This window comes from Rhinoraja longicauda, chromosome 17 (assembly GCF_053455715.1).
Source record: "Rhinoraja longicauda isolate Sanriku21f chromosome 17, sRhiLon1.1, whole genome shotgun sequence".
Lineage (NCBI taxonomy): Eukaryota > Metazoa > Chordata > Chondrichthyes > Rajiformes > Arhynchobatidae > Rhinoraja > Rhinoraja longicauda.
The window spans coordinates 21,477,853-21,504,006 of NC_135969.1; the positions used below are offsets into that span (position 1 = coordinate 21,477,853).

Below are 26,154 nucleotides of genomic sequence, written 5' to 3' on the forward strand. Positions count from 1 at the left end.
GGGTGGAACAGGTCACAGGTTCTACACTGAGAGGTCAGGGGGTCAGGGGTAGAACAGGTCACAGGTTCTGCACTGAGAGGTCAGGGGGTCTGGGGTGGAACAGGTCATAGGTTCTGCACTGAGAGGTCAGGGGGTCTGGAGGGGAAGAGTTCAGGTGGACCAGGGAAGAAAAGGTCAGGGGGTCTTTCTTTACACCACCTTCCCCTCCACCTATCTTTGTATCATCTGCAAACTTGACCACATAGCCTTCAATCACCTTGTCCAAATCATGCACCATGAAAGGTAGTGGCCCCTGCACGACCCAAACTTATAGAAGTATAGATAGTGTAAATGCCCACAACCCTTTTTTCCAGGGCAAGGGAATAAGGATCTGGAGGGCATTGGTTTAGGTGAGAGTGGAAAGATTTAAAAGGGCCATAAAGGGGCAACTTCTTCACCCAGGGGGTGGTGGGTGTATGGAACGAGCCACCATAGGAAGTGGTAGAGGTAGGTACATTTATAGGATTCGAAAGGTATTTGGCCAGGTACATGGATGGGATCAACAGGGGCAAATGGGACATTCTTAGTTAACCTGGACAAGTTGGGCTGAAGGGCCTGTTTCCATGCTGACTATGACAGCTCATTTATCTGGAGGAGTATCTTTAGCCACCACTGCTCACTTTATCATCTTTAGGCTGTCTCTGACAAGGTCCCTAGCTCTGAAAGGCTCCACTAGCTCAACAAACATGGCATGGCAAAGATTTACCACATACTCTGAGAACATTTACACCATGCAAACACCTTAGGCTTGAAAAGAATTTCAAATAAACCAAGTTCAAGTTACCAAGAAGCAATATCGAGGCTGCAGTGTTCCATCAATCAGTCTCAGCAGGGGTCCTTCTTTGATAAGCACCTGAAGGGACAAAGAGAGACATAAGAAACTGTAGATACTGGAATCAAGCAAAACTCGAAATGCTAGAAGAACTCATTGATCAGGCAGCACCTGTGGAGGGAATAGGCAGATGAGGTTTCTAGTCGGGACCCTTTTTCAGACTGATTTGAGTAGGGGGGAGAAAGGTGGAAAAAGAGGATGGGCTCAGGACAAAGCCAGGCAAACGATAGGTGGATACAGGTGAGGGAGAGATGATTGGCAAATGGGTGGAGTAGATGACACAGGCTAGAGTTGAAAAGAGACAAAAGGGTGTCAGAAAAGGAGAGAAGAGGAGCAGGGCAATGTAAAGCCAAAGGGAGAGAGATATGGGTGGAAAGGAACCGGGAGGACGGAGGGGAAATAGAAAGGGAAAAGGAGGACTCAGGAATGGAAGATGAATATATGAAGGACAGGAAAGGAAGAGGTTGATGGATGGTGGGGAGGGGGGAGGGGGGGGGGGGCAGAAGGAAGAATATATGCACACCAGGATGGTTGGGGAAGGCACAAGAAAGAGAGGAAGGGATAATAGGCATACATGAAATTGTAGAATTCAATGTTCATACATTGGATTTTGTAAGCTACCCGAGTGGAACATGAGGTACTATTCATCCACTTTGCTTGTGGCTTCAGTCTGGCAATGGAGGTTGCCAAGGACAGAAATGTCAGTATGGAAATGGGAAGAGGACTTAAAATGGTTAGCAACCGGGAAATCCAGCAGGCCTTAGCGGACAGAGTGGAAGCGTTTGGCAAAACAGTCACCTAATCTACTTTGGTCTCAACCATGTTGATCCAAGAACATTGAATTCTGGCTCCTCAGTCGTATCCTGTGACACACCTTTCCCCAGGATGCACGACGTCCTGTGGTCCACACTCGTGGGATCCCCACTCACTGCAATCTTCACCAAAAGGTATTCTCACATGGGACTGTGTTCTCGTTCCCTGAGGATCGACTTCACTAACAATGGTTCTCCCATTCCCTTTCATTCCTTCCCAAACTCTGGATGTAATTCCCATTCCCACAGCACCCAATTCCTGCACCGGATTATATTCCCATTCTTGCAGCTCCCCACTCCTGCACTGGATCATGTTTCCTTTCCCCATGGTCTCTACTCTACACCGGATGTTGTTCCCATTGCCGTTGCTCCCCACTCTTGCAAAGGACAGTATTCCCATTCCATGAGGTCCCAAACTCTGCATCAAACTACATTTGCATTCGCCATGATCCCACTTCTGCACCAGATGGTATTCCTATTTTCTGTTGATCCCACCCATTGCTAGACAAGATTCCCATTTAATGTTGTCTCCACTCCTGAAGTGGATGGTCTTCCCATCTCCTCTGGTCCAGCCACCAGCATGTGCGTCTGTGTGAGCGGTTGTTCAGGCTGCACTGTCCACCGCTGACCACGATTACTCTATCCTCGAGTGCAGCACCTGCCCAGTCAACCCTGAGCAGCAACCACACAAGTGGACAGCGGGGGACCTCCAGAGGGACCTACTCACCCTGCCGGGCTGGAACACTTGCTGGGAGCCCAGCAGCCGATGCTCAACATCCACCAGTTCCTGGAGGCTTTCCTGTAGGGACACAGAGAGTATTGTCAGAGAGCGAGCCAGCAGATAAAGAGGTCACAGAAGGTGGAGAGAGGGAGGGAGAATGAGAGGGGGAGAGGTGAGGAGATGGAGTCAGGAAGCAGAAGGTGGGGACAGGTGAGGGGGAGATGTGGGAAGGGGGCAGAGAGTGGGATTTAGGGTAAGGGGGATGAGGGTTAAGGGAGAGGGGGAAGGGGAGGAAGAAGAGGGGATGGGGAGGGGAAAAGAGTGGGGCAAAGGGAGGGACGAAAAGGATGAATAGTAGGGACAGCGGAGGATTGGGGGGTGAGAACATGTGGATGAATGTGCTGGGTGTGTAGGTGTCTTGTGCTTTGAGTACAGTGCACACTGCCGCCACTATGTGCTGGCAGTGGAGGGGATGGTGGATGGGACAGCTGTGCTCATGCAGACAGTGGAAACCACTCCATCCCTGACCTGCATGCCTTGGCAATTATGATGAGGGGACTGATGTAACCTATACCTCAGATCCCCTGTTCTAAGCGACTCACAAAAGATCAATGTACTTGGTCACCAGCACGGACAGTTAAAAAAACAACAACTTTTGTTTATGAACTGATTTTCAATGCTCCATTAACCACAGTGGGATTTGAAGTCATGACACGGGGACACTTGGCTAATAATTTTAATGTGCCCCATTGTGTTGCTGTCAGGTCTGGACCTCCCAGATACTGACCTGGGGGCATATCTGTGACCACCCTCTGACCGGGGGCCCCTGGCACCAACTGCCCCAGTCTTGGTCAACCCCCTGTTTTTGACCAGGAGCCCCACTCATTCTGCCCCAGTCTGAGACCTGGAGCCATGGTCAGCTTTGTCTTGATCCGGGACCTGGAGCTTCGGCCTGTCCCTGTCTGAGACTGGGAACTCTGGTCAACCTGTCCCAGTCTGGGACCTGGAGATTCAGCCTGTCCAAGTCTGCAGCCTCTGCCTGTTCTGGTATGGGACCTGAAGCCCAGGCCTATCCCAACAGGGCCCTGGAGCCTCGGCATGTGATCTGATGCCTCGGCCTGAACTGGGACATTCAGATAATAAAATGAATGGCAGCCTTACCCCATGTTTCACTTGAAGACGGATCTGCTCACCGATTTCTGCCACAGTTGCCATTACATCTGCAGGGCAGGAGAACAATGCTCAGCAACCACGGACTGTGCCCACAATCATCCTTGCATCACCAAGATCGAGGGTAGAGCAGGGACCACATAATCTCAGATTATAGCTCAGCCCACAGCTAGCAACAAGTTGAGTGCATAGGATAGGGGCGATGAGTCGAGGCTTCTAGTGCTACAACCTTGGGGTTTTGTTACCTGTTACCACCAGTCCCCAGCTCTCCTTCCTTTCCCTGCCCTCCCTCCAATCCCCTGCCCTCTCCTACCAAAAGCCCAAATCCACTCCCGCTCCACTCCCTCCCCTCCTCTCACTTCCCTCTCTCAGAGCTTGACTCCCTCCTTTCCTTCCATTTCACCCCGCCTCTTCTTCCCTTCCCCTCCTCCCTCTCCACCCTCTCTCCCCTCTATCCTCTCTCCTCCCCCCTTTGCCACCCCCAAAGTGTTCCAGGACCATTTCTGGAGAAACAGTGGTGGAAGACCAGTATTGATATTGAAGGACTGGTGCTGGAGGACCGATATTGGAGGACTGGTAATGGAGGACAGGGTACTGGTGTTGGAGGAACAGTGTTGGAGGACTAGTGGTGGGGGTCTGGTGTTGGAGGGCTGGTATTGGACCCTCCTCCAATTCACACCATTCCCCCACCACTGTTGGATCCTTGAATCCACCATTCACCATCTCCCATTGGTCAGAGACTCTCCCCATTCTGATATTTTGTTGAATTTTCGTTCATTCCAATGGCATGAGGAAGGGCACCCCTCAATGAAATGCCAGCTACATGCATTATGTAATGATACCTTCTGACTGATTCTATGATTACCTTGCGTATCTTCATATTCAGCAGTGTCAGGACACACACACCTTAAGTATTCTGGATAAAAGAGAATGAAAAAGAGGTTCAGTTGTTCAGTTCTCCACCCAAGGTGCATTCTCCATTGGTGCATACTCCTTCTCTCTCCCCCCCTTGATGTGCACTGCTATCACCCACTCAATAAGCATCTCATACTGACTCTGATACCCACAACCTTGCTCTCCAGGAAGATGGCATTCTCACCCAGCAAGAAATCATTGGACTGCAGCTTGGTTTGGCAACTACTCTGCCTAAAACCGCAAGAATCTGCAGAGAGTGGTGAATGTCGCCCAGTCCATCGTACAAACCAGCCTTAGCCCCATCAACAACATCCATATTTCATGCTGTCTTGCAAAAGCAGCCAACATAATCAAAGAATCACTCACGCTCTGTCATTCTCTCCTCTCTCCCCTCATTGTGCAGAAAATGCAAAAGCTTGAAACTACGTATCTCAAGAACAGCTTCTTCCCTGCTGTTATGAGATTCTTGCCACAACTTCTCAAATGCTTGGGATGTATTCCCAATCTCCCAAACTACCCCATTGGGGCCCTTGCATTTTTAATCTGCACTTTCTCTGTAGCTCTAACACTATAGAGCACTCTTGTTTATATTCTATTTTGCACTACTTGATGTACTCATAACTATGCAAAACACACTTTTGCACTCTATTTTGGTACAGGTGACAATAATAAGAAACCAAACTAAACAAAGACCTGCCATCCCTTCCACACAACATAGTTCCAGTTCCATCACTATCTATGTCTCTCATAATTTTATCTACTTGTATCAGGTTTCCCCATCGGCCTTTGAATTAGGATTTGTAACGTTATTGATTGTAATTTTTTTGGCCATAATAGAAAGCAAGTGCTGAGAGGGGGAATGTAATGCAGGAAATTCTGAAAATTATAAGAAAGATGAGTTGTTTGTAATATGTTTAACCCAAGCGCTTATGAACTGGGAAAGCACGATGGAAACAGATGCTAACACAGTGAAGGGAATATAAGGATGTTAGGAGAGAGGAGGGGATAATTAGATTTACCACGGGGAACAGTAAATAGAAACAGTAAATAGAAAAACATTGGTTAGATCAATGTTAGAGCATTGTGTACAGTTCTGCTCACCACACTACAGAAAGAATGTGGTGGCAATCGAGGGAGAGCAGAAGAGATTCCAGGCTTGTTGGGCTGTAGATACAAGATGAAATTCCTGTTTCTGTGTTGTACAACTTTATAACCTCACTCCTCCAACAACACTCCCCAGCTCTCTTTTGAAAACTGTAACCTCTCCACTGCTCCCCAATTCTTACCAGTGTCCTTGACCTGAAGCAACTCTCTTTCCCCAAATACTGCTTGACTGGCTGATTTCCAGCATTTTCTGTTTTTTATTTCTGTTTCCAGCAGCTGCAGATGTATTTGCTTTCCATAACCAGTGTTCCTGCTGCTCAGCTGTCAGGTTCCATCATTCTGCGCTGAGCTCACATCAGGTAGATCGGAGCTTTGAATCGGGTTTGACTTTTATCCCAGTTGACCTGTCAAAAAGTTCCTGAACTGGTCTCCTCCGGCAGTTTCTCGGGGTCATGGACAGCACTTTACTCTGTTTCTGTCTGTTTGAAGCAGACCTGCATGGCCCAGGGGTGGGTAGGTGGGTGGGCACAATGAGACTGTGCCCTCATTTGTACTTGGCCTCTGCGCAGAATGCCATTGGATCACTCCTTCTCCATTGAGAGGGGTCCTAGGCCGATAATTCCTTGAACCATTGGGAATGATTTTCAATTAGGTTCTAAATCATTCATGGGCTTTCCGTCTGTCCTACGACTGACCTTGGAGAATAATTCCTTCCTGAAATATTGATGTCAGACATGCAGGCTATGGGAATTGTCACCAGGAAATTGGTTGAGAGTGACCAGGGACTTGACAATATGGTTGTTGGTCTAGGAGAGGCCACAATCCATTTGTAGGAAAACAGAAATGCCAGAAAATCTCAGCATCTGATTAGCGATTGTCAGTATGGCGTTGTTTGTGGAAGATCTTGTCTCACAAAGTTGACGGAGTTCTTTGGAGGAGGTGATCAAGACTCTCTGAAGATTCTCCTTTACTTTACCTGCCAGAGATATCTGATATCCTCTTTTCTGAACATAAAACATAGAACAGTACAGCACAAGAGGCCCACCAGCTCATAATGTCTGTGACAAACATAATGCCAAGATCAATTCTTTTCTGCCTGTGCACAATCCCTCCATTTCATGCATATTCATATGCCCATCCAAAAGCCTCTTAGACGCCACCTTCGTGTTTGCCTGCACCCCCATTCCCAGCAGCACGCTCCAGGCAGTCATCACTCTCTGTGTAAAAAAACTTGCCCCGGGCGTCTCCTTTAAATTTTGCCCCTTTCACCTGAAAGCTATGCCCTCTAGTATTTGACAAATCCAACCTAGGGAAAATATTCTGATTGTCTACCCTATCTATGCCTCTCATCATTTTATCTACTATCTAATTTCCCCGCACATCGATCTTTCCAGAGAAAACAATCCAAGTCTGTACAAACTCTCCCTTTTACCCTCCTGATTTGTCTCTTTAGTGTAGAGTCTTAGAATAAAGGGGAGGCCATTTAAAACTGAGGTGAGAAGGAACTTTTTCACCCAGAGAGTTGTGAATTTGTGGAATTCTCTGCCACAGAGGGCAGTGGAAGCCAAATCACTGGATGGATTTAAGAAAGAGAGTTAGATAGAGCTCTAGGGCCTAGTGGAATCAAGGGATATGGGGAGAAGGCAGGCACGGGTTATTGATTGTGGACGATCAGCCATGATCACAATGAATGGCGGTGCTGGCTCGAAGGGCCGAATGGCCTCCTCCTGCACCTATTTTCTATGTTTCTATATATCTCTACATGCATTGTACTCCTGAAGGGATTACTTGATCCCAGATGTCCATATATGATATACGCCTCCTTTTTTCTGAACAGAGCCTCAATATCGCTCGACTGAGCCTATAACACAATCAATGAGGATAGGTGACAACACATCCTCCACAATAACTCTCAACACTGGAGCCTACAAGGATGTGTTCTCAGACCCGTACCATACTCCCTACACACTCACGACTGCAGCCAAATTCTGCTCTAATTCCATCTACAAGTTTGCAGGTAACACCACTGTGGTGGGTCAGATCACTAACAATGATGAGACACCGTGGCACAGCTGTTAGAGCTGCTGCCTCACGGTGCCAGATATCAATCCTGATTTCGGGTGTTGTCTGTGTGAAATGTTTGCATTCTGTGACCAAGTGGGTTTTCCTCCAGTTTCCTGCCACATCCCAGGTGTGGGTTTGTAGGTTAACTGGCCGCTGTAAATTATCCCTAATGTGTAGGGAGTGGATGCGGAAGTGGGATAATATTGAACTACTGTAAATGGGTGATTGATGGTTGGCATGGACTCAGTGGGCCAAAGGGCCTGTTTCTGTGCTGTATGTCTAAGCTAAATCTAAATTAAACAGAGTACAGGGAGGAGATAGAGAGCTGTCAGGACAACAATTTCTCCCTCAATTTCAGCAAAGACGAAGGAGGTAGTTATCGACTTCAGGAAGCCTGGTGGAGTAAATGCCCCAATCAGCATCAATGGTGCTGGAATGGAAATGGTTGAGAGCTTCAAGTTCCTTGATGTAAGTATTACCAAAGATCTGTCGTGCACCAGCCACACTGAAGCACAGCCAAGAAGGCTCACCATCGCCTCTACCACCTGAGGACACTGTGAAAATTTGGCATGTCTCCAATGACACAAACGTCTACAGGTGCACTGTAGAAAGCACACTGCCATGTTGTATCGCAACTCTGCCCAAGACCATAGGAAATTGCAGAGAGTTGTGGATGTAGCCCACTTCATCACACAGTCCAGACTCCCCACCATTGACTCCATCTACACTTCACACAGCCTTGGAAAAGCACCCAACATAATCAAAGTCCGGTCATTCCTTCTTCTCCTATCGGGCAGAAGATGCAGAAGCTTGAAGCCACGCACCACCAGACTCAGGAACGGTTTCTTCTCCTCCATTATCAGGCTTTTGAACATTCATCCACAAGCTAGGTCTGATGAAACACTGCAGAGGCTATAGGTTCAACGAGGATTGTTCGAGTGAAGTGTCAGAAGTGTTGGATACAAAGGTGCAGATGGTATGTGAAGGCATGCATGTGGAGAGGGGCAGAAAGTCAAGGATGGTGAAAGTAAGAGACTGGTCACCCCCTGAGCCTAGAGCAAGGTGCAGGGACGGCTGGGGTTCACCTACCTGTCAGATGCTGGTGGTAGTGAAGCACCTGTCGCAGGGTCCCGAAGAGCTGTTGCTTCACAAGGGCACAGTCCGAGGCAGGCACCTGCATAACCAGTGTGGGCGGGAAGGCAAAGTAAAACAAGCACGTCAAACACAGCTTCTGATTCACTCCAAACGATGACCCCGGAAGCACATGCAGCAAAGCAATGAAGACACAGAGTCCAGCACACAATCACACATGGAGTTAAACCTGACAGATCGCCAGGCGGGACCTGACCACCACACATGGAGACGGCAAAGTCACACCAACCCCAGTCAACCTCGAATAGCCCTCACTAGAGACTGGTGTCTGTTCCACAGACCAGGCAAGCGCAGAATCAGACCTTATAGTCAACACTAAAATAAAACACAAATTGCTGGGCACACTAACAATCCCCATGGACAGACCATCATTCTTCAATGACAAACCATCAATCTCTATTGACTGACCATCATCAATCCCCACATGGACCAGCAATCCCCGCAGACAGATGATCAATCCCCACAGACAGACCACCAATCCCCACAGAGAGAGGGAAGAAAGAATGGGTTTTTAAAGCTGTAACAAGAGTAAAACGTGGACAGACCATGTAAATGAAGTTACCTGGGACTGGTGTGGAGCTGAGGACAATCCAGGTAACTCCCAGTAGCACTGGTCCAGGATGGCAACGCTGCTGTCGAACTGGCCGATGTACCTGAAGTAGGTGGGGAGTCGAGCTCCAGACACAGACATCGCCTGACCCAGACTCGGGCCAGTCCGAGCCCTGGTAGCAAAGAAGACAGAGGCAGTCAGCAGGTCAGCTCCCTGTTCACTTAACTCTGCAAGGTGCTCAGTCACGGGGCTCCTCCATTACAACACTCCACTACACCATGGCAACTTTGATACCCCAAACAAACAAGGTAACATTCACCCCTCTAGGTATGGAAGCACAGAAAGAATCAAACAACCTAGCCCTGTCCCCAACAAGCCTGCTCCATCATTCAATATAACCAAGGTGGATTCTCCGTCTCAGCCAGATTCCTGTGCCCTTGATGTGTTTTGTAACTGGCACTCTATCTACCACCTTCAGTGCATTCAGTGATTTGGCTTCCCAGGAGACAGTTGCACAGGTTCACTGCACTCTGAGTAAAACAAAACCTTCTGTCTTAGTTCTACCCTCTCCAGACTCAGACAACACAGAAAACATAGATTATACATAAATTACAGATAAATTCTACAAGATATTGAAAAGAAAAAATGTGCAAAAAAAACTCATTTTGCAAAACACAAACAGAAACCACGTTTTTTGGGCAAGAGGTAGCATCTAGTGTCCATTGCTGAGGTATGGGTGTGCAGTTTCAAGCTGTGGTCTCACGGGGTCCAGTGTAACTGTAGCATGACAGCCTGTAACATGACATATCTGTGACATGTTAATCTCCTCTGCCAACACATAATCAATATCCCTCCATTCTCTGCATGGCCATGTGCTTATCATGCTCCCATCTCACTGCTACCATCAGAAAGAAGGTACAAGAGCCTGAGAACTGTTACCTTCCGGTTCAAGAACAACTTCTCCCCAGCAACCATCAGGCTCTTGAAGCACACTGTACAACCATAACCACAATCCTACCTCAACATTGCACTAATTACTACAGTTTGCATTATTATAGTCTGGTTACTGATAATTTATTGTATTATTGATTATTGTATGATGGTGGAAATTTTGACAATTATAAGGAAGGTGAGTAGTTTCTAATCTGTTTAACCCAAGAGCTTACATACTGGGGAAGCCTGATCGAGAAAATGACCAACATAGGGAATTTAAGGATGTTAGAGATGAAATAGATAGATTTATCATTACGTTTAGTTTCCACAGCACAACTAGTTTAGTTAAAATAAACATTGGAGGTTGTAAACTAAGTTGCGGGTAATAAAACTGATCATAGAATATTGACGTTTACTGTGCCCATTTGATATAGGATTGAGAGAGTGTTTTCTAAATAGCAGGGAACGTAATGTTAGAGATAACTTTGGGGAAAGTTAAAGATGAACGGTTACAGAGACATTGATCAATGATGAATTATTTCAAAAAGTAACCGTTTTGTCATGAGAATAGAACAGTACTGTGGGCACTGTGAACCTTAGGCTCTCCCAAAGTGCTTCTCAGTGCATACTGTTAAAGCCTTGTATAAACCAATTTGTTCAAGAAACTCATCACTGTTCTACAAGATGTTTCATTTTGTGTCTGTTCTTATCTGAGCTGGGCCCCACATAACGGCAGATTCAGGGTACAGCTATAACAGAAAATTCCCTCCTACATTGTCCATTCATTTGTGTGTTGTGTTAACATGCCTCTTAAGGTGCAGCAAGTAAGAATTTAATTGTTCTATTCCCAGTGCTTGTGTCAATTAAGCACTTTTGACTTTGATTCAAAAACCCATACCACCCTGCCTCACTGTCAACGCGCTGCTATCATCAGGAACAATTTACAAGAGCTTGTGAACCTCAGCAACAGCAATAATCAGGCTCTAGAACTATCCTGCATAACCACAACCCTACCTCAGCACCGAACCACTACGGACTCTGCACTACTATGATCACTCGAAGCTCTTTGATTTTCGCACTAACTTGGTTGTGTTTATGTGGAATAACTGATAATTTATTGTGTTTTTATTTATTGGTGTGGTTGCATTTAATGTGCCTGTCAAGCTGTAGGAGTTTCATTGTCCCAGTTCATATAGCTGTTGGTATCGATTTACAATTGACAAGAAGGCTGGTTTACATGATGGACTGGGCTACATTCACAACTCTGCAATTTCCCGTGGTTTTGGCCAGAGATGTTGCCAAACCAAGCCGTGGTTTCCATCACAGCCAGGCCTTCCATCACAGTGAGGAGGGACTGGAGGAGACTCACTGTGATGGATGTTTCTTTTTGTTTGGTGTTAGTTGTGATTGTATGTGTTATTGCATTTTTATTGATTAATCTTATTGGTCTTATTGTTCAACTGCGGGTAATGTTTCATTTTACTACACATTTATGTGTATGTAACAAATAAACGACTATTGACTATTGATTGACCCCTAAGATTCTTTCTACAGTGCATTAGCAGAAGTTGATAGCAATTAGCTGGAGACATGCCGAACTTCCTTCGACATCTGACAAAGTAGAGGCATTAATGAGCTTTCTTGGCCCTAGCTTCAATTAATCCTCATTCATAACAGGTGCATTAAACACTGTTGAATCTTGACTCAGTTCCATTCTGAATGCTGCTCTATTTTAAGCAGTCATGGTCAGAGATTCCTAGAAGTCAGAGGGAACGTTGCAATTCCTCAAGGAGCATGGAACATAGAATATTACAGCATCGGAATGGGCCCTTCAACCCACAATGTTTGTGCTGAACATGACGTCAAGTTACATGATCCATATCCCTCTATTTCTTGCACTTCCATGTGCCTATCTAAAAGCCTCTTAAGTGCCACTATCGCAAGGGTTCCCAACCTGGGGTAAATTTACCCCAGGGGGTAAATTTCACCTACCCAAGGGGTAAATTTGAACAAAATAATAATGTTAAAAACAGTATTTTAAAATTTCCCCTTTGTCGATTGCTTTATTATGGTAGAAGCATAAACTCAAATTACTGAACAAAACAAGTTGCCAGGGGTAAACGGGACGAAAAAGGTTGGGAACCCCTGCACTATCGTATCTGCTTCCATTACCACCACTGGGAATGCATTCCAGGCCCACACTACTCTCGGTGTAAAATAACTTGCCTCTCACATCTCCATGAAACTTTCCCCATGTCATCTTATAGCCATGCCCTCTAGTGCTGGCCATTCCCACTCCAGGAAAAGGTTCTGACTGTCTACCCTATCTATGCCTCTCATAATTTTATTTACGTCTATTGTCTTCCCTCAACCTCCTACGTTCCAGAGAAAACAATCCAAGTCTATCCAACCTCTCCCTGTAGCTGAAACCCTTTAATCCAAGCAGCATTCTGGTAAACCTCCTCTGCACTCTCTCCAAAGCCTCCACATCTTTCCTGTAATTGGGTGACCAGACTGCACGCAATATTCCAAATGCAGCCTAACCAAAGGCCCATTGAGCTGCATCATGACTTCCTGACTCTTGTATTCAACACTGTTCAACATAGCAATGAAGGCAAGGATAGCATAGGCAAGTGTCCCATACAACTTCATTACAACCCTATCTACTTGTGCTACCACCTCTAGTGAGCTACAAACTTGGACTCCAAGATCCCTCTGCATATCAATCTTGTTAAGGGTCTTGCCATTCAATGTATACTTTCCCCTTACATTCCATCTCCAAAAGTGTAACCCTCACACTTGTTCGGGTTAAACTCCATCTGCCATTTCTCCGCCCATTTCTACAGCTGATCTATATCCTGCTTTTCTGCTGACAGGAACTCCACTGTCACTGGTCACAAACCTTCAGCCAGATTATCTACCTTCCACCAGAACACTCTGTCTTGTATCAATAAGACAGTTCTGAATCCTGAACATTCTGAATCTGGTTCTGAATAGAGATGAACGTCTTCATTTATGTTCATCTTTGCCAAGTGCTGAGAAGAGGTCGAAGGTGTCCAAAGTTTTGTTATTAAACCTCACTATCAGGGGGCAATGTGGCCCAACAGAAACAGGTTGGCCAAGGTCTTTCTCATGTCCTCCAGTGAATGATCCCAAGATGGCCTAGAGTTCAGGCTGCACACTGAGTCTCAACCAAAGAGCTCTGAATGACAAGTCTCTAGAATGGAGGTGAAGCATGATCAACAGTTCCCTATTAGTTCTGTGGCTCCACAAGCAGGAACCTCTGCAGCAGGTTACATGTAGAACTGTGGCAAGAATGAGATGTATTGAGGGAAGCAGACTGCTTTGTCTTTCAGATTGGAACTACTGCTTAGGACTATAACCCCTGTACAATGTGGTGTCACCACCTGAATCAGTGCTGAACGTCACTTCGGACAGAGAGAGATGGTGTGATAGTGTTTGGTTGTGAGGAGATGAACCCCAGGTACTAACGTACACCTCAGCCAGGCAGTTGCATTTTGACTCTTCCACTCTCCTCCCACATCAATCCCAGCCACACAGCTCACCCTTCAGTGCATCAATCAATGCAATCAACCAAGCAGTGCATCAGAGCACCCTTCCACCCAAGGCCCCATCCCACCAACACTCTCGATCCAAGAGCAGCCTTTCCACGTGCCTCTGCCATCTCTGTGGGCGAAGACGTATCTGGTTTGTGCTCCGCAGTGGGACATCACAGGCAGGGCAGCCAACAACCAGGCCGATGCCGTCACAGGAGGAAACCAGGGAAGTCTGATGATCACACTGGCACCTCATCATTTTCCAACACTGCTCGCGGTTACCTCGGCTACCCCCATCGGGATTGTTGAGAAGGGGGATGTTTGTGGCCCCATCCCTCTCCTGCCCACATGCGGCCTGGAGCATGGCTGACGCCTGCATCTCTCCCTTCAACATGCCCACCAGCCACGGCTTCCACCACTGGAGGAGCCAGTTCACTTCAGGAGATCTGACCGTGATGCCAACACTCAGCTGAAGGGCAGTCTTTCAGCAACTGGTCCTCCAACGCAGTTACTGTCACCACAATGTGCCACTGCCTCTAGAAGGCAGCATCTAACTTTAAGAATCCCCACTGTATGGCCCGTGCTCTCTTCTCACTGCTACCATCAGGCAGGAGGGGTTCAGAAGCCTGAAGTTCCACACCACCAGGTTCAGGAACAGCTACTATCCCATAACTATCAGGCACTTGAACCAACCGACATACCCCTAATTCTACCTTAACAATGGAATACCTCAGTCCACCTCTTGCAATATTATGTGTTTGCACTAATATTTTGTTTTATGTCCAGTGTTTTCTCTTTTCACGGTCTTGCAGAATTTATTGTAATTTATGTGCAATTCATACATATATTTTCTGTGTGTTGTCTGAGTCCCTGTACCAGTGATGATGCTGCAAGTAAGTTTTTCATTTTACTTATACCTCACTGTACTTGTGCATATGGCACTGAATTTGATGTGACGTGAAGCTGATGGCAGGCAGTGTCCCATTTGCATGACCTGTTCCTGCTGATCCGAAAAAATGCTGCCTCTCTGTTACTCCTTACGGTGCAGTGTGTCTACGAGGATTAATTGCAGCACAGGACTCAACTGAAGCCAGTCCAGTCTAAGCAGGAGGGTAGACGTTTGGAGGGGAGCTCTAACAACAGCGGACATTAACCACTGGTGGGGGCAATAGAGCTTACCCTGCACTCTGCTCTGATTTTTAATATTTTTCAAATTCCATCTTTCTCGACCACATTCGGCCCATTGAGTCTGTTCTGGCTCACAGAGCAACTACATTTTCCCAGCAATTTCCCCGTAGTCTGCTCTCCCTCCATTCCCATTAACTTCTCCGAGATTGAGCTTCTGACCCACACTCTAAGGGTACCTGATAGCAGCTAATTAACCCACACACGCACCTTGCAGGTCTTAAGGACATGGGTCGAAACCACAGCACCCCAGAGAACATGCAAACTCCACACGTACAGTACTAGAGATCAGGACAGAGTGCAGGAGTTTGGAGCTGTGAGGCTGCAACTCTACCTGCTGTGCCACCGTGCCATCCTTACATAGATACGTACTCCAGGCAGGCAGGCAGCTTTCAGTATGTGTAGAATAGACAGGGTCAATTTTACCCAGAATCCTTTACCCAGAGTAGAGGGACTAAGAACCAGAGGGCAAAGGTTTAAGGTGAAAGAGGGAAAGATTTAATAGGATCCTGAGAGGCAGCTTGTTTACACAAAGGGTGGTAGGTATATGGAACCAGAGGAGGTAATTGAGGCAGCTACTGTCACGATATTTAAAAGACATTTGGACAGGTACATGCATAGGAAAGGTTTAAAAGGATATGGGCCAAACGCGGGCGGGTGAGACGTGTAGATGGGACATGTTGGGCCGAATGGCCTGTTTCCACACTGTATGACTCTGTGACTCGAAGTAGCAAGATCTCCCACAATGCAGTCCAGTGGTCTGATTTGCTTCAAACCCCGCCCAGCAACCAGTAAGAATTGACAATGTTACACAAATACCATTCCAGGGTGCTCCACTCCAAATCCCTCAGTATTCCCTGGTGAAGTGTGTGCAACTCATTGACATGGCGTAGGATGCGGGTCACTCCTTCCTGGTCAACTGCAGGCTGTGTGTTTCCAGCAACAATCCTCGCGACTACTTTTCTGAAGTTCTGTCCAAACAGAAGTGTCCCAAATTGTAAAATTCACACATAGCACCTGGCCTCCATTCTGCTGCTGCTCCCACACCCCCTGGGCCTGACCAATGACCAACCAACAACCTGTTCCAGGTCTGTATGATCACACAACCCTCACCTCCACTGCTTGACACATGGGTCCCACCAACCACGGCCCATTCAGACAGTGGGGTCAGGGACCCTGCGGTGCTGAATCCCGCAGCTGGTTTACAAACGTACAAACCAGGGTCAAACCATCTCAGAAACACTGAGAGGTGAAGGGATAGTCAAGTGGTTTGATTTCATGAGCTGTGCCCTGCAGTTGATCCTGACAGGATGGACTTGGTCATAGAGGAACTCTTGGTCATATTGGTTTAAAAGTCCACAGCTCATGTGGATCAGTAGCCCTCAGACACTATGCCTATACTCACTGTCAGGATTACCAAGTAAAGACCGCTACTCACTGAATGTAGTTCCTCAAGGAAATTGACAAACCTGTGTGATGGAGACAAAGGAGAGCTACTTAATAAACACAAGGACATTTCAAAAAGAAAATAAAACATAAAAAAGTACCAATACAGCACAGGCCCTTCAACTCGCTATTCTGTACCAACCATGATGCCAATATATGTGCCCTATTACTCTCTCTCTCTAGTTAAGGGAAAAAACCTACATGCACACACTTTCTCTCTCTCTCTCTCTCTCTCACACATGCCGTCTCTCACTCACCCACTCTAGTTATGGGCATGCACAGTTTGCAGTTTATGGCTTGTACCCGCACTCTGTCTCTAGTTGGGAGTATGTAACTACATTCCTCTCCAGTTAAGGATATACACCAATGCCTTCTCTCTGCTGTTACAACATCGAACCTCTCTCTCTGTCTCTCTCTCTCTCTCTCTATCTATCTCTCTCTATCTCTCTCTCTCTCACTTTCTGTGTCTGTCTCTGTCTCTGTAGTTAGAAAGATATACTTACGCTCTCTCTGAAGTGGTCATCATTTTTGCAATGCGATATGCTTCCGTTTCTTTGTTAATCTGCAAGAAAGTGATAAACATTCTTACATACCTAGAAGAAGCATTTCCCAATCTGTAGCCACGACAACAGAAAGCAAAGGTCAACTGCATCTTCTCTGACTAAAGTGGACCAGTGATCTACTGTTGGAAACAATAACGTCAGTCCAAGGCTGGCTCACAGCTGGATCTCACATAGTTCCAGGTGACCTCACTAGAGACCTGGGTCCCAGCCATTAACAGGTGATGTATCTCAGTCACTGCCAGTCTGTGATTCGATGCTGACCACAGGCGCTCAGTGTGTGCAAAGGTTGCATGTTTTGTGTGTGTGTGTTTGCGTGTGCATGTGCATGTGTGTGCATGTGCATGTGCGTGTGTGTGTGTGTGTGTGTGCGTGTGTGCGTGTGCGTGTGTGTTTTTTCTGTGTGTGTACGTGCTTTTGTGTATCTGCTGACTTCCACCCACATCTCACCGATAGGCTGCTAAGTTAATTAGAAGTATAATCAGAAATGTGAAAACACACACCTCCACATTCAGGGACCGTTTCTTCCCAGCTGTCATCAGGCAACTGAACCGTCCCATCAACAACGAGAGAGCGGTGCTGAGCTGCCATCTACCTCATTGGAGATCCTCATACTATCTTTAATCGGACTTTACTGGACTTTACCTTGCACTGTACGTTATTCCCTTTGTCCTGTAGTTGTGCACTACTGACGGCTCGATTGCAGTCATGTATAATCTTTCTGCTAATTGAATAGCATACAACAAAAAGTTTTTCACTGTACTCGGTACACGTGACAATAAACTAAACTAAATTGGTAATCGATTGTCGCAACTGTAGATTAATGGCACAAAAGAATTGCTGGCACGTTTAAGAGAGAAGTTGTTGAAGTACAAGAAAATAAGAGGACACGTGTACCCGATAAACCAAATGGCGTCCTATGTTGCGAGAGGTATAAGGTGGTCTACCTGTGTAGTTTGCTCCTCCGACTCCGAGCTGTTTTCTGTCTGCTCACTGGAGACCATCTCTTCAGTTGGCTGATACATCACATCACTGTCCACACTGCAACAACAAACAGTGAAACAACCCATTATGCAATCCATCGCCTCCCTCTCCCATGCGAGCAGGAGAAGGCAGGAATGGGGTACTGATTGAGAGTGATCAGCCTTGATCGCATTGAATGGCGGTGCTGGCTCGAAGGGCTGAATGGCCTACTCCTGCACCTATTGTCTATTGTCTATTGACATTGCTGAGAGCAGGACATATTCTGGACAAAGGGCTGGAATAGATTCGAAGGAGAAGCATGTCTGTGAGGGGCCTGGATCCAGACTTGGAGCGCAGGAGGACGAGAGGTGATCTTATAGAGCTGTGTTATATCATGAGGGGATTAGATAGGGTAAATGCACAGAATCCTTTACCCAGAGTAGAAGAATCAAGAACCAGAGGACATTGGTTTAAGGTGAGGGGGGAAGATATAATAGGAGCCTGAGGGGCAACTTTGTTATACAAGGGATGGTGGGTGTATGGAATGGGCTGCCAGAGGAATTAGTTGAGGCAAGTACCATCATGTTTAAAAGACATTTGGACTGGTAGATGGCCAGGAAAGGTTTAGAAGGATATAGGCTAAAACACAGGTAGGATTGGTGCAGATGGAGCATGTTGATTGGTCTGGATTGGTATGAATTTCAGTAACGCATTTGACAAGGTTCCACATGGTAGGCAGCTCTGGAAGGTTAGATCACAAGGGATCCAAGGAGAGATAGTTGAATGTATCAAAAATTGGCTTCATGGTAGGAAGCAGAGGGCGATGATGGACCCATGCCCAGACGTACACCCACACCGTAAACCCACACCGATCGCCCACACCAACAGCCCACATCTCACCCCCGGCAACCACCACACCTACCCACACACTCTCCATATCCAGCCTCCGTCACCACACCAACCCCACACTGACCACTTACACCAATCCCCCACAGCAACCACCCTAACATGCCCCACCACTCACATCAATCCCACCACACTGGTCCTCCACCCCAACCACCCACACCAGATCTACCCCCACACCACAGCCCACACCCACCCCGCACCAAATCACATACCCAACACCCACATTCAAGTACACACCCATACCCACCCACACACCACTGCCCGCACATATACCAACCTCACCACTTCAACACCCGACACCAACTCCCTCACATCTATACACACTCCCACACTAACTTCACATCATCCCTCACACCCAACTACATATCCCCCATACCATAGACTACACCTATCCCCACATGCACAACCTCCACACCCAACCCTCACGCTAACTACCCCTCGCACGCCCTCCTGCCACACTCATACCCATCCCACTGTGCACATCCACACTGTGCACATCCACTTATCCCACACACCAACCCTCCAATCTGCTCACACCCAACCAACACCCAGAACACACTCGACCCTCCCACATCCTCTCCCCCTCACCACTCACCCCCAAATCCATCCCCACCCCCACATCTACACTCCACATCAAACCTACACACCCACCCACTTCAACCACAGCCAACCTCTCCCCACATCTATCCACTCCACCCACAGCCAGGCCCAAACCCACCCGATAAAATATCCTCTGTGATAATGCTCAATGCTGGTGCCCCATATCAGCACCTATTCACTAATGACTGGGAGACTAAATTCTCTAAAACGACAATTATCTAAATTCTCTGCTCTAACTTCATTTATAAGTTTGCAGATGACACTACTGTGGTGGGCCAGATCTCATTCAGTGAGGAGGCAGGGAACAGGAAGGCGATAGAGAACTTGATAACCTGGTGTCAAGGCAACAACCTCTCCTTTGTCATCAGCTTCAGGAAGTTGTGTGGTGTACACGTACCAGTCAGCAGCAGTGGTCCAAAAGTGGAGCTGGATAAGAACTTCAAATTCCTGGGAATAAATTTTGCCAATCATTTGTCTTGGTCCAACCATGTCAACATTCCAGCCAAGAAAGCCTCACCTTCCTCAAAAGACCAAGCATATTTGGCAAGTCTCCAATGACATACCAATTTCTATCAATCCAACATAGGAAGCAACCTATCCCGATGCATCACAGCTTTGTATGGCGACTGCAGAGGATACAACTCAAACCAGCCTCCCTCCCCCTCGACTCCATCTATACTTCAGGCTGGGGAAAGTAGCATAACATAATTAAGGACCATATTCACCCTGGTCATTCCCTCTTCTCTCCTCTTTCCATGGCCGGAAGATAAAAGCTTAAAAGCGTGTACCACCAATGGCTTCTAACAGACCTCTGATGTGCTAAAGTTGAATTGGCACATTAGGACACAGTCCCTGTGTACCGAGGTGCCCAACCTACCTCGTTGTGCCCTTTGCACTTTTCTAGTCCGCACTTTCCCTGTAGCTTTTACACTGTAATCTGGGTGTTGTTGATATTCATATTTGATGTACTCGTGAATAGTAGCTTTGCCAGGATAGTTTTTCACTCTATCTCAGTACAATGACAATAAACCAATACTAGTACCAACGCAATTCCCCATCTCCGGACACAACAGTTACTTCTATGGATGCGTTCTTGCTCTGGATAGCACGGAGATCGACAATGAACTTAGTGTACTGTGTATCAGAGGCCAGCGCTTACCTCGCCAATTCCTGATCTATCCTCAGCCTGCTCTCCAATGGAGTAAAGCAGCTCATGTCCACATAACCATCATTTTCGCACGCTGAAGAGAAATTTCTACCGGGATCTTCAAAAAACTCGGCGACAGCCCCTGAATGGCCCATTCTGTCGGGAGGGATTTGTATATTTTCATAGTCTGAGCTCACAGCAGGAATGTTCTCGTAATCAGCGGAGTCTGTGTTAGGGAAGGAAATGGACCTGGGTTTGGTCAAAGGAAGTGATGAATATGAGTGCCGGGTCCTGTCCTCAAACGAGTCAACTCTGGACACGCTCCTGGTGAAAGGCTTTGGCATTCCTTTGGCTCTGCTGTAAAAAAAGGTGGATGCAGAATCTGATTTACGCATCTTTCCCGACCGAGTTTTTAACCGCGGCGAGTTCCCTAAACTCCTCCTGTCAAAGTCCAGGGCTTTGACTGCCTCGGGTCCAGTCCTGCACACATTAACCTCAACTGTGATCCGATTGTCAACCTTCTTCTTGAGGGACAGTTTAATTGGGAGGAAGCGCTTGAAGGACGACTTTTTCTTTGTACAATGCTTTAAGTATTTGTCTGGAGAATCCGTTTCAAGCAGAAGCGATGGGGAGCTTTTGGTGATGGGCTTCTTGGTGATACTGGCCAGTTGAAAGGGAGCGGGTATGTCCAGCACTGAGCTGGGAGTGGAGGCTCCAGGAGAGGGGCCATGGGTCTGGTTAGTCGCAGCCACGCTCGGCAGAGAAGGCAGGTTGCCTTCCTTCCTGTTCACTCGGCTCTCCTCTACAAGTGACCCTACAGTTTCCCTGTGAGCACAAACAGGAAGCTCCCTGCCCGCCACGGAGTAGGAGCGAGGATAGAACACTTTGTACTTCTCGTTGGCAGCAAACACGCCAGCGTCCCCCAGCGAGTCGTGCACTTGTACCGGGCTGTAGTCCTCTCCTGGCTCCTCAGGGACAGTCTCGGGCACCTGGGCACTCAGGGACTGTGTCCTGCTCCTGGCCTTTCTCCACTCCGCAGCCCCGGCTTTCTCTGGGTCTGGCTTCGCGGCCGGACCCTGTGCTGAGCCCCCAGCCCCCCGCCTGAGGGGAGACCCCCCTGTAACTTGTGCGGGGACCCCAATCACACAGCTGGCTGCGGCGGAACACTCCTCTGTCAGGGCCGTGTTGGGGGCTCCCTGCCTTTCCCCAGCGCGCCCTGATGTCCACACCTCCACCCCTTTCTCACCCACCTCCACCAACACCTCCCCAGCCTCACTAGCCTCAGCAGACGGAGCCCCCTCTGCACTAAGTCTGCACCTCCCCTCGTAGGTTGTCACCATTGATGGTTCCCCGGGTTGTGCACTCCCGTCCAGCCTGTCAGCTCCCCCCTCATGGACATCCCCCCCCCCCTCATGGACATCCCCTCCCCCCTCATGGACATCCCCTCCCCCCTCATGGACATCCCCTCGCCCCTCATGGACATCCCCTCCCCCCTCCATCTCATCCCCTCCCCCCTCCAGCTCATCCCCTCCCCCCTCCAGCACATCCCCTCCCCCCTCCAGCTCATCCCCTCCCCCCTCCAGCCCATCCCCTCCCCCCTCATGGACATCCCCTCCCCCCTCCACTCCCCCCTCCAGCCCATCCCCTCCCCCCTCATGGACATCCCCTCCCCCCATCAGCCCATCCCCTCCCCCCTCCAGCCCATCCCCTCCCCCCTCCAGCCCATCCCCTCCCCCCTCCAGCCCATCCCCTCCCCCCTCCAGCCCACCCCCTCCCCCCTCCAGCCCATCCCCTCCCCCCTCCAGCCCATCCCCTCCCCCCTCAAGGACATCCCCTCCCCCCTCCACTCCCCCCTCCAGCTCATCCCCTCCCCTCTCGAGGATAACCCCTTCACCCTGCAGCTCGTCCTCTCCCTCCTCAAGGTCACCTCCTCCCCCTGCCAGCTCATCTCCTTCCTCTTCGATGGCAATCTCTCCCCCCTCCAGATCCCCTCCCACCTCAGGGACATCTCCCCCTTCCAACATTTCTCCCCCCTCAGGCTCATCCCCTCCCACCTCAAGGACATCTCCTCCCCCTTCCAACATTTCTCCTCCCTCAGGCTCATCTCCTTCCCTCTCTAGCCCACCATCTCCGCTCTGCACCTTGTCCACTCCCCCCTTGGGAACATCCTCTCCCCCCTGCAGTTCATCTACTCCCCCTTTGAGGACAACTCTTCCCCCCTCCAGCTCATTTCCCTCTTCCAGCCCGTCTCCTCCCCCCTCCATCTCATCTGCTCTCCCCTCCAGCCCAACTTCAGCCCCCTCAAGGATATCTCCACCCTCTTCCAGCCCATCCCCTCCCCCCTCTATCCCCTCCACTTGACCCTCTACACTATCCAGCATGTCCCTTCCCCTCTCCAGGCAATCTACATCCCCTTCCAGCCCATGTTCGTCCCCCTCCTTCCCCTCTCCTCTCCGCTCAAGCCCCACACCTCCCCACTCCAGGCATTCCTCTCTCCCCTCCAGACCCTCCGCTCCCCCCTTTAGCCCCTGCCCATCTCCCTCCGCCAGCCCCTGCCCTGTCCCTACTAACCCATCTCCTGCCCCCTTCAGCCCTTCAAGGTTGTCCTCTCCCCCCTCTAGCCCTCCTCCTCTCCCTTTGAAGATGCCCCCTTCCCCCTCCAGCCCCTCTCCTCCCTCCTCCAGCCCCTGCCCTTCCCTTTCCAGCCCACATCCTCCCACCTCATGGACATCTGGTTTCACAGATGTAGCGACCTGTGGTGACAGAGTTTCAAGTACAAGCCCATTGGTTTTATCTGTGGGGCTGTCCGCCTTCTTCTGTCTGTCTGCCTCTTGCCGCTGCTCATCTGTGCCCTGCTCCTGCCCACCTGCCCCATCATCATGCTCGCCTTCAGGGCAGTTTGATGCATCTCCACGCCCGTCTGCCTCCTCCTCCTGCCTGTCTTCACACTCATCCCACACCTCTGCAGGGCTGTTTGTCATCTCTTGCCCATTAGTTCCTTCACCCTGTCCATTAGTTCCCTCATCCTGCCCATCTGTGGTCTCCTCCTGTCTGTCTGGAGGACTGTCTTCTTCCTCCTCCTGCTCGTCTATGGGGCTGTCTGCTCCCTCCCCCTGCCCTTCTGTCCCTTCCCTTTGCCCACCTTCCCCTTCCACCTGCCCATCTACTCCTTCCACCTGCCCCTCTGTCCCCTCCACCTGCCCATCTACGGGGCTGAATGATCCCACCTGCGCATCTGCTCCCTCCCCCTGCCCATCCCTCTCATCCCCCTGCCCATCCCCCTCATCCCCCTGCCCATTCCCCTGCTCATCTAGTTGCTCATCACCCTGCCCATCCCCCTGCCCATACTCTTCCCCATCCACTTGCCCATCCCCCTGCTCATCTAGTTGCCCATCCCCCTCATCCCCCTGCCCATCCCCTTCCCCATCTCCTTGCCCATCCCCCTGCTCATCTAGTTGCCCATCCCCCTGCCCATCCCCTTCCCCATCTCCTTGCCCATCCCCCTGCTCATCTAGTTGCCCATCCCCCTCATCCCCCTGCCCATCCCCTTCCCCACCTCCTTGCCCATCCCCCTGCTCATCTAGTTGCTCATCCCCCTGCCCATCCCCCTGCTCATCCCCCTGCCCATCCCCTTGCCCATCCCCCTGCCCATTTAGTTGCACATCCGTAGGGGCAGACGCTGGACAGGTTAACAATTGAATGTGTTCACTGCCTCCTCCAGGGTTCCACCTGTCTGCAGTTTCTGTGGGATCCTGGATAAAGCCCTCTTCTGTACTGTCCCGGTTTTCTCCACTGCCGTCATTTGGAAGCTCATCGCTCCAGCTCAGGCCATCACCTTGCTCCTGGCAAAGTGCATCTCGAACAATCACCTGCAGTTTGAATGTAAGCGAGTCCACTTTGGGTGTTCCACTGCTCAAGCCCAACGTCTCTGCACTCAGTAAAACCATGTCCTCTGCTGTTGCGCCACCTCGAGGAACAATTTGGTCCATATAATCATCCACCATTGGAGTCCCATTCTCCTGGCATGGTGCAGTCTCTCTTTCCAGAGCATGACTGTCTGAGGAAAAGTCTACTCCTCCATCGGCTGCTTTGCCAACTGTCTGATCCACAGCAGCAGAGGTGAAGTTCTCAACTTGCAGAACCAGGAACTGGTTGGTTACTGAAACACTGTCGTTTGAGTACTTGCTGAAATTTCCCTTCCGTGCGGTCAGTGGTGCCTCTGGCATTTCGTTGCACAGGTTGGGTTTGGGAGCAATCGGTGGCTTCATGCCCTTAGGAGCAGATTGGAAAACCAATGGAGACGGCTTTGGAACAGCCAGCAGGGGTTGCAAATTCTGAAGCCTGGGTTTTGGTGCCAAGGGAGGTTTTTTAAATTCTAGAAGAAGAAAATCAGAAATTAGCCATTATTTTGTATGGGTTAACAGCATTCCGGTCTGGAACTCAGGGACATGAGAGACAAATTCCTCCTGGTGGTAACACAAGCAATGAAGTGTGTTAATGAGCAAACAGATCATAAAAGGAAAAGAGGATGGTGGCAGATCACAACAGGAGGTGTATGAGGTTGGGATGGACAACAGAGGACCTTACTAAAGGATTGGGAGAGGGGATTAGGTAAGTAGACAGAACAGGATAACTGAAGAAGGGTCTCGACCCGAAACGTCACCCATTCCTTCTCTCCCGAGATGCTGCCTGACCTGCTGAGTTACTCCAGCATTTTGTGAATAACAGGATATCAAGAGATCTCTGTCACAATCCATGTCACAAATTGCCACACCAGTGGCAGAAGCTGAGGATGGAGGTGGAGGGATGCTTATCTGATTGCAAGACCTCAGGATATAAGTGCCGAGACTTTGTTGTTCATGATCTATGCCAATGACTTGGCTGTGAATGTAGCAGGTATAATTAGTAGGTGACATGAAAATTGCTGGTGTTTTGGATAGTGAGGAAGGTTAGCTGAGGCTACAGCAGCATTTAGATCAGATGGAATGTTTGATGGAGCTTTGGCAGATGGAATTTAAACCCAACACGTGCGAGGTGATGCATTTTGGCAAGTCAAGAAACAAGATATAGAAACAAAGAACAGATGCTGGTTAATACACGAAAGGACACAAAGTGCTGGGGGAACAGCAGGCAACATCTCTGGAGAACATGGATAGGTGACATTTCGGGTCAAGACCCTTCTTCAGACTGATTGCAGTTGAGAGGGGGGGGGGAGAAGAAGAGGGGAGAGGGGGAAAATTGTGGTAAGTAATAGGTCAAGATTGTTTTTTGATAGGCAGTGTTTTGGAATAAAGGCCAGAGATAGGAACAAAAACTGTGGGACAGGTTTGAAGAGTTGCGGATTGTGAAGCCATGGGGCGAAAACTGGGGGGGGGGGGAGGTTGGAGGGGTAAAATAGGTGGGAGTCCAGGTGGGGCCCAAGGGATGGAAGGGTGGAGGGGTATCAAGGAGAAAAGAGGGGGGTAGTTAGAAGTTATCTAAAATCTGAGAATTCAATG

The 26,154-nt window shown here is 48.9% G+C and overlaps 1 protein-coding gene across 1 annotated transcript in view; it reads right to left on the reverse strand.

The window, feature by feature from the left end:
* The window catches only part of LOC144602013 (FYVE, RhoGEF and PH domain-containing protein 5-like), a 43,072-nt gene extending 21,076 nt beyond the window's left edge, over positions 1-21,996 (reverse strand). Inside the window, exons 1-10 of the mRNA XM_078414696.1 lie at positions 20,669-21,996; positions 16,984-17,094; positions 9,372-9,531; positions 8,747-8,831; positions 6,570-6,597; positions 4,626-4,720; positions 4,440-4,490; positions 3,566-3,624; positions 2,411-2,482; positions 824-892 (exon numbers count right to left, since the gene is read on the reverse strand). Coding sequence (XP_078270822.1) covers positions 824-892; positions 2,411-2,482; positions 3,566-3,624; positions 4,440-4,490; positions 4,626-4,720; positions 6,570-6,597; positions 8,747-8,831; positions 9,372-9,531; positions 16,984-17,094; positions 20,669-21,996 — 2,058 coding nt within the window. The remainder of the gene's footprint in view (positions 1-823; positions 893-2,410; positions 2,483-3,565; positions 3,625-4,439; positions 4,491-4,625; positions 4,721-6,569; positions 6,598-8,746; positions 8,832-9,371; positions 9,532-16,983; positions 17,095-20,668) is intronic.
* Positions 21,997-26,154: the final 4,158 nt, after the last annotated feature.